We start from the raw sequence: 9172 nt of genomic DNA, 5'->3' as shown, positions 1-9172 counted from the left end.
AAAAGTCCATTTAGTGTTTACTAAAAATACACAATTCGAAGGCAAAGCACATAAAATAAAAAATGCATAAATACATATAAGAAAAAAAGGTTTTGCTGAAACAAAAATTTTCAACTGAAATCTATCGAACGAAGGACATTAAACTTATAAAATATTTCTTTAAAAACCATAAGCTAAACAAAAAGAACTCTTTAAATATACAATATGTGCTTAATTTTTATGAAAACTATTTATGATTTTCGCAATTTTCACTGCATAGTAAATACGAAAAATATTTAAAAAAAAAAAAAAGGAAAAAACAAATGGTAACCACCTTTTCTCAAATATTCTACATGTCTCAATATCAAGCCCCTGTGAACAAGTTTGTGTGCAATTTAATTGAACACAAACCGAATTTCAATATATGTATGAGCATAAGTAATGGCATTTTTTGTATGGAACATTATTAGTTTGTCCTGGTTTTGTCTATGCTGAGAATTAAATGACATTGCTCTTTTAACTCCATAATCACAACATCTCACAAGCAACAAAGCTAAAAAAAAAAAAAAAAAATAATTAAATTAAAAAATGGCATATGGCATATATAAGTATATTGAGAAATCACGAAAGCCAACGTAAAAGACAATTTTAAAGATGGTAGCGTGTAAGCGCATGAATTGTGAAAAAAATATATAATAATAAATGAGAATTCATGTGTACAAAAAAAAATTGAGCCGTGTTTTCATATCAGCCGAACCCATTGAAAAAAATCCAGTATTTTTTTTTACAATTTCCTTAAGGTTTTTTATTTTTTATATATTTTTTCTTTAGTTTTTTCTTCAGTTTTCTGCATCTTCGTCTCTAATGAAAAATTACTAAATTGAATTATTTGCATGCCAATAAGAACTAAATCCGTTAAATAGCGTTTTACAATTGGTTGTATAGATTTTTTTCTCGTATTTTTTGTTATAGTTTTAGTTTATATTTTCTCTAGGCTCTAGTTTATATAACTGTTATACAAAAAAAGAGGAATAAGTCGAGTTTTCTAAATGTCAAAAACGTTTCGATTTAACTTCAATCAGCAAAGATATTTTAGCAATAAGACAAATTAAAGTTTATTCATTATATTGGAAGTGTTCTTGTTGTTGTTGCTTTCTTTTTTTTTATTAATGCGCTCCAATTTACAAAACGTATTTATAATTGTTTAAAATAAAATTTAATAAATTCTAGGCGTAAGATAAACATAATTAATTGCACGAATTGTCTTTGTATAGAGCTAGACCCCAAACTTATGAGCTTGGTTTCTTTTTACCCAATTCATAGCTCGGACAACAATTTGGTTTAGTTTGAGCTAATGAGAAGCGGAAACTGAATAGATCTACTAGAGTTATGGATGCCCCTGTTTTTGATACTAATTGGATGGAATGTTCTTACTATATGTTTCTCTGTGTTTCAATTTTAACTTCGCTTTGTTAGTTTTTTAAAATTTAATTTATAATATAAATTTAATAATGACGTTTCGCTAATTGTGTATACAATCTCATGTCAAAAACTTCGATCAGCTATTTATATATATATACATATATATACATGTGTATATGTATATTTATATATATATATATATATATATATATATATGTATTTGTATATATAATTTTGTTGTTTATTAACTTCACTTTGCTTTTTCTTTTTGTTTTTAGGCTGATTACGCTTAATTTGTAGGCTGCAAATGCTAAGAAATTATGTTTGATGTTTATATAAATATATTTTTCGTTTAATTATTTATTGTTTTGTTTTGTTTCATTTTCGCCATATTTTTCATAATATAGTACATATACATAAATTGAATTTTGTATATTTATAAACTGCATGTTTTGTTTTTCAATTGTTTGTTTTTTTTTTTTTTTGTATATAATTCTGTTTTTGTTTTGTGGGTTTTTGTAATATATAAATTGAAAACTTAATTATAATTGTAAAAATGTTAAAACTAGTAATAATATTTATAATTAATTAATTAGCATAGTTTACGTTACGTTTATGTAATTTAAAGCAATAACAAGCCATTTTTATAGTTTTTTTTTTCATTTGTTTTCTCACTAATCGTTTGATTTTTGTTTTTTTTTTTTATTCAATTTGTTAAATAGTTTTGTTTTCTTTGTTTTGTTGCAAAAGTATTCGGAATTACTAATTACTGCAAATTGCTTCATTATCTTTGACATAGATTTGTTTTGCCATATGCCTAGGCATATATTCATTATTAATTTAATACGAATTTATCGTCATGCCAAGTGTTTGTTTTTGTGTTCGCGAAGGTGGAATATTTTATTTGTATATATTATGTATACCTTTCATTTAATTTGTATTATATTAGCTTTACTTTTACTTAGTTGACTGCACAAAATTTACAAAAATTACGTCTTTAACTCGCCAACGAGAGAACCGACACCCTGGAGAGAGGCATTTAAATATATCTCAAAAATTGCACAATTGCATCACTCCTGACAGCGGATAGCGGACAGTGGACACACCTGTGTGTGGGCTGCCATTCCACCTGCACCTGCACCTGCACTTGCATCTGAATCTGCATTTGTTTGTTTTTGTTTTTTGTTGTTTTTTTGGTTGCGCGCAAATGCCATTTTATTAACCCGATGCATTGTTTGTGGTTGGTTTTCGTTTACTCATTTAACATATATAAAAATATGATTATAATTATTTGCTAAAAACCTCTAAAATGTACGCCATGTTTAAGGCATTTAGAAATTGCAAAGAAGAACATCACCAGACAAGATTTATGCTGTTGTTGTTGTTGTTGTCTCCGGCCATCAGCTGTGCCAGATTATTACAAAAATGGTATTAAACGCGCGATTTTGAGCACGTTTTCCAGAAATGCGCTCCACAAATCATTTAATCGCTTTGAACGTGACATCAGAAAGCGCCAGGTGAGCAGCACGGCGACCACTTTTATTAGCTGATGCAGATAGTACAATCTACAAAAGATTGATATATGCCAAAGTTAATTAATAAATTTTAAAATAACATTAATTTTTAACACTAACCTGACCATACGCTTTCTGCTTGCGGGCAGCGATTCGGGCCGCTGTTTGAACAAAAATTCCCTGAAGCCCAAAACATAGCGCTCCACATATTTATCCCAGTTAATGTTGCGCACATCAAATACAAAAATCTCACGATCCTTGGGACTGAGCGTATGCAGCAGACCATTCACATTGTCGTCCTTAAAACGCCATTGACGCGTGGCAAAATATTCTAAGCATTCTACAGCTTTGGCAATTTTGTTTTGTACGTTGACAACACTGAAAAGTGAAGAAGAAGAGCTGTTTAAAATGCCTGCATTGGTATCAGCTGCTTAGCTAATGGCTGCCTGTGGGAAAGCCCCTGCTTGATAGTTGTTTGCTTTCCCAGCATTATATACTTACAATGGCTTCTTGCCCATTATGCGCGCCACTGCATCCAGTATGTGGGCTGGTAGAAAATGTTTTAATACACAATTCAGCGTGTTCATGGGACGATTCATGCGCAGGTCCCCAGTTGGATACCACAGACAACCCTCTATAAGGCATTTAAGAGTAAAATATTAAATAAATTTCCATGTTGATCTATTTGCAAAAAAAACCTACCCAAGGGATGTTTGCGCACACTGGACATGGCATATTTGACAAACTCAGACCATATGATGGGATTACGTTGACCGGTACAGCAATTGTATATGAGTAAATTATTGGATTTACGCGTCGCTGTGCGCCAGGCAGCGGCAATCATTAAATTAATCACAATATCAACAGGTACCATATCGGCCACATAGTTCTTTTCGCACATCATTGTGCGGAAGAGGCCCTTGGCCAGCGCCGAGACTAGACCCGTTGGCCCATTGAAGTTATCCACCCAACCGGCAAAGGGCTCATTCAGGCTGGCAGTCACTAAATAGATATAAATACGTATATTTAACTATAGAATATTATCTTCTATGACAGACATACCAATCGAGGGCCTCACAATGGCAACGGGCAGATTTCCAGCCTCTTTAAGTAACATATGCTCCGCTAAGGCTTTTGTAAATGTGTACGTATTTGGGCGCTTGCCAATGAGGCGCGGTGTCAGCTTAGAAAATATCAGTTAATAAAAATATGTATAACTGTTATTCCAGTGATAATACCTGATCAAGTATATCCTCCGGAAGCCAGTTGATTAATGAGATGATATCATCGGGATTATAGGGTGGTGCATAGATAACCTCTGATACGTCGGTTCTATCGCAATTGCAATAGGCAGTGGATACATGAATAAGTGCCTATAATAGATGTGCATTGGTGAGGGGTAATTGCGAAAAGTTCAACAAGGCGGGGTACTCACGTCTAGGGACATCATGCGATGACAGAGCTCGACCAGCCGTTTAGTGCCCAGCATATTGATTGTGACTGATAATTTGAGCTTCTCATCGAATTTCACAGTGGCAGCTGAATGAAATACAACGGAAACGTTGCGACAAAGTAGGGTCTGTATAAAGAGAGAAAGTTATGGTTAGTATCAAGTTCTATAACTTGCATTAGACCGTACGCACCTGATCACTCTCTGAGATGCCCAGCTCCTCGGATGTTATATCGCCGGATATGGGTATGACTTTGCTTAATTCCTTCGGCTTCTCGCGACGCAGTGATTCGAAAAGCTGTCAATTAGAAGAAGATTGGTTAGTTAAAGAGCTGATTTGATATTTTGAAAAGCTATGCATTACCGGCGCATTTAGGAGTTCCGTGAGGCGCGCCGAAACTTCCTGGCCGCGTTTCGGTCGTATCAGCAGATATATGTTTCTTATGTCCGGACATGAACGTAACAGTTTCTCAACGAGCACCTGGAAAGTAAATATTAATTATTACTAAATAAATTAAATGCACTAAGATCAACCCATAGCCCAAGCCATAAGAGCTACGAAGCTGAATTCTTTTAAAATCTAGTTCACAATTTTCAGAAAATCTACCCTTATCCTTGTTGGAAATGGAAATCAAAAATTCGGTGGGGAAAGTTCAAGCTAAAATTCCTTTGTAAGCTCTTTGTGAACAATGCACATCTCAAACGGTGCATCATTAAAGGAAAGTAAGCTTCTATGATGTAAGTAAGGGGTTCCATATATTCTATATTTCACGCAAAAGGTTGGAATCTGTTTTTATAAAACCTGCTGCATTTTATTATGTTGAAAATCACTTTGGCTGGCTAATGTTTGCTAACTGGACAGCTCGAAAAGGCTGGCGCACTTAACTTTTGATTAATCAATTTCAGTTAGTCTCTTGGCGAGCTAACCCCTTTACAAACAAGACGCATCCATTAGCCCAAAAACTATAATTACGGCCAGCCAATCAGACCGCCCTCTTTTACTTGGGAGGGGGCAGCAGTTCAAGTGGCGGGCCAGTGAGCAGTCAAATAACATCAAATGAATGGTTAAACGCCGAATCGAGTGTTATCAATGGCCATTCACTAGTATTGTTGAAGGACATTGACTGGAAGTGCACGCAGCCTGACACGCCCAAAATAACCAAGTGAAAATTGTATGGGAACTACAAGCACACAATTATAGTGACAACAACATGGGCTGTGAAGGGGGAGGGTCTGCTGTGACGCGCAGGTAGCAGGTTGTGACATTTAAGTTACAGTGCCTGGCAACTAGATTACAAAATCGATGAATGCTACTCCCCAGTAAATGGCAAAAGTGGGTATAGTACACGCAAAACAAATAGCGTTTGTCACACTGTGCAATTGAGTGGCAGAGTCTGAGCGGCGCCGGCGCCAGCGATTACATGTCATAATGGCGCAGGCAGGAGGCATGCAACGCGCACACACACACACGCACACATATGCAAAACAATGGCTGAAATTGGCACAACAGCCGAAGGATATGTAAGGAGTCTAGAGGCAGAGTCCAAGTTGTATGCACACACACATACACTTGATGAACAATTAGAGCTGATGTGACGTGTGTGTAAGTGTGTGTGTGTGTGTGTGTTTTTAAGCAAGCTAGAGATGTGCACGTGCCTTGAAATTCATTTACGTGCAGGCCAGTGCCTGAAAAGACCCAAGTCCAAGAGACAGTTAAGTTAAATATTGGCCTGATTAACTGACTATCGCAGCCGAGCTCATCCCTGACTCGAACTATCGTTACAAATAATTGAAAGAAACTATCATTTATATAAAGCAAAACCAAATAAAAGTGACGCACTTAAATAAAATGACTAAACACAATATACAAAAAGCTGTTCGTCGTAAAACAAATATTTTTTTATATGTTATATGCCATGGTCGCAAATACGCCCCCGCCCATCTCTAGTGCAAATCATGTGACATAGACATGCCAGGACGATGAGTCAACACCAGACACTCTGGCTGAGATGTCAATGCTGGAAAGCGCTTTAAACACTCGATATCTATTGGGGCACACACACCCAGTTGTTGATTGTCGATTTGCATATAGCTTAGTAAGTTCCGACGAATAGAGTAACCTCATTTGGTTCGTGTGTGTGTGGCTGGCAGGCGTGGCCGGGGCCATAGAGTTCAACACTCCATGATGCAAATTATGCGAATAACAATTGCATGCAGCGCACGTGGCGTATGCGTGATGCGTGCTGCGTGCTGCCCAATAAAGTAGGCAATAAAACTTGCTAAAGCCTAGCAACAGCCGAATATTTGGCTGGTAAAAGGTTGAGCCAAAGCTTTAGTTAGTATTTTAAATGGTATTGCAGCTAAAGGGCAAAGTTGAACCGTAAAGCTACGAAATGGCATGGACTAAACATTAGAATTGAGAACTTGATATTCACCTTGCAAATCTAATCTGAAATCTGACATGACACGTGCTCATCTCTATTCAAAATGTTGTTAAAATCGATTGTTCGATTGTTTACTTAATCAACACAAATGCTAAATCAGACACGGCTTTTCGGGATTTCCGTCACGCACCCTTCCAATCGATTAATCGATAACTTGCTTATAGCATAACTAAAACGACCTTAATTCTTGTGCTGCTCCTAAACAAACACTCGACTATTCGCTTTAGGTAACAACTCGAATTCTTTTGTCCACCATTAACAAGGCTTTTTGGAATAATGAGTCGAATAATCGATATCTTACCTTGCCCATAAAACCGGTCCCGCCCGTAATGAATACACTCCGTCCAGCATAGAACTGTCCGATGGGCACATAACTGGTATCATCGACTCTGTAGCTCTCGTACGGTGACTGCAGGCCGCCATTGCTGGGCAACGCTGTGGCCGGCGCGCCGCCGAGCAGCGCCGCATTGTGGCCAACTGCGGCCGCACCACTTCCGCTACCGGCACTGCCCGCGCCACTTCCGCTGCCGGCGCTGGCATAGCTGACAGCTGCGTGCGCCGCAGCAGTAAGTCCATTGCTGCGCGGCTGATGCGACGAGTGGGTGCCGTTCAGCAATGAGAACGCCGCATCGCTGTTGATGTTGCTGTTCTTGAGGCAATTGCTGCTGCTGCTGTTGCTGTTGCTGCTGGTGCTGCTGCTGTGCGGTTGCTGCTGTGCGGGCTGTGGCGTCTGTTTGAGGCTGTTGCTGTTGTTGTTGCTGCTGCTGCTGCTGCTGATGCAGTTTTCCGTTTCTGTTTTGTTGGCGACGGCGTGTGACATGTTCGTTGCGTTGTTGTTGACGCTGCTGCTGCCGTTACGTGTGGTTCTTGTTGTTGTTTATTGTTTCTTTTTTTTGTTATTTTTTTTTAAATATTGTTAGTTAGGAAGCAGTTCAATTCATTTGCAATGTGCGCTTTTCAATTTGTTAATCAGCTAAAATAAATGTGTTTTTATTGTTCAAGTTTCGCTTCGCTTTTGCTCTTTTGCCTTTTTCAGTGGAAGTGTTTTTTATTTTCTGAGGGAAGTTTTCTGTTGTTTACTTGGAACACACCGCAGCTAATTATTGTATTGGTTGATATATATATTTATATATGCAATTCAAATTTCACAGAATTTTGCTGAAAATGTTCGTGCTGCTTCCGCCGTTAAGAATTTTTCCATTTTCGTGTTGCTATCGACATTAGTTGCTTAGCAATTGGAAAGTAGGTTCACGTAGAAGAAGCCAAACAGGAAGAGTCCTGTCCGCACATGTATCCCACAAGTTGTCCTTATGTATGTGTGTTTCTTGTGCTTGTATGGAAGAGGCGACAAAAGCTGAAGAGCTGCTAAGTTCTGCTGAAATTAGAGAACAAAGAAGCACAATTATAAATATAATTTAAATTTATTTCACCAATTGGAAAAGCAAAAAAGAAAAATTTAAATAAATTCAATTTATTTTTCCAAGTCATGGATAAAAAAAAACAAAGTGACATCTTTATATTTAGCTCGAGCTGCAAGTCGAAAGTGAGGCGGACAACCAACGTTCAACTGAGAGAACCCACATCACAGACTGCCTGCCCTGCCAGCCGTTGCTGTCTATCTATCAAAGTGTCATGCGAGCCTGTGCCTAAAAATAGTTGCCTTTGACACATGTGGCATGTGCGTGAGGAAGCCCCAAAACGGATACCACAATGCTTGTCAGCCTGGCGCAAGCATCAATTTCGGCCAAATGACGTCGATGGTACGATTTTTATCCTTGGACGGCAGCCAGCAATGCCTTTGCCATGACGTCTGAGACAAACACAAAATACAGATGCTAACACACTCGGTCTAATATCCTTTTACACTCACGGTCTCAACCGCAATTCAATTTAACGCTCAATAGCACAAAATATGCAAAGCTCTTTAAGACTTTAAGCCGCTTAAGGGCAGGCCTCAACCAATTGAGGAACTAACCAAACAGAAAAGCGGCTAAAACCACACAAACAGCGTTCGCCGAGACGCTGCTATCGATATCGATGACAAATTACGAATGCGCACTCTGCCGCCTGTGGACGGGCATTCTATATTGAAATGTCCAAGTGCGAAGCGACGACGAGTTATTTGGGACTGCTGAAAGCGACGAGATGATTGGCACATTTTCGCACATCGTCAAACTAGGAACAGAGTTAGATTCAAGCGCTGACCCAGCCTAGCTGCTAAGCAGATGCGCTGTAAAAGTTGTCGCGCAAAGCTTTTCACACAGGCACAAGGCACGCACAGGCCAAAGCTAGACGCTTAGCAGGGCGGACAGACGCAGCTTGCAAAAGCTCACCAATACTAGTGCAGCCAGCAAATGTAGCGC

At 38.2% G+C, this 9172-nt stretch overlaps 1 protein-coding gene across 1 annotated transcript; it reads right to left on the bottom strand.

The window, feature by feature from the left end:
- Nucleotides 1-2082: 2082 nt before the first annotated feature.
- Nucleotides 2083-7629, bottom strand: LOC135426804 (putative fatty acyl-CoA reductase CG5065). The gene is made up of 10 exons (XM_064680098.1): nt 7111-7629; nt 4730-4846; nt 4559-4663; nt 4351-4494; nt 4154-4288; nt 3978-4098; nt 3618-3917; nt 3417-3549; nt 3036-3293; nt 2083-2966 (listed from the first exon to the last, which is right to left on the bottom strand). The coding sequence occupies exons 1-10, from the start codon at nt 7627-7629 to the stop codon at nt 2819-2821; spliced, it is 1980 nt and encodes a 659-aa protein (XP_064536168.1). The 3' UTR covers nt 2083-2818.
- Between the last annotated feature and the right edge of the window lie 1543 nt (nt 7630-9172).

The sequence above is a fragment of the Drosophila montana genome, unplaced genomic scaffold, assembly GCF_035044405.1.
Source record: "Drosophila montana isolate Dmon_TW-CO22-7 unplaced genomic scaffold, ASM3504440v1 contig_2081_1, whole genome shotgun sequence".
NCBI lineage: Eukaryota > Metazoa > Arthropoda > Insecta > Diptera > Drosophilidae > Drosophila > Drosophila montana.
This window is presented reverse-complemented; position numbering and strand designations above follow the sequence as displayed.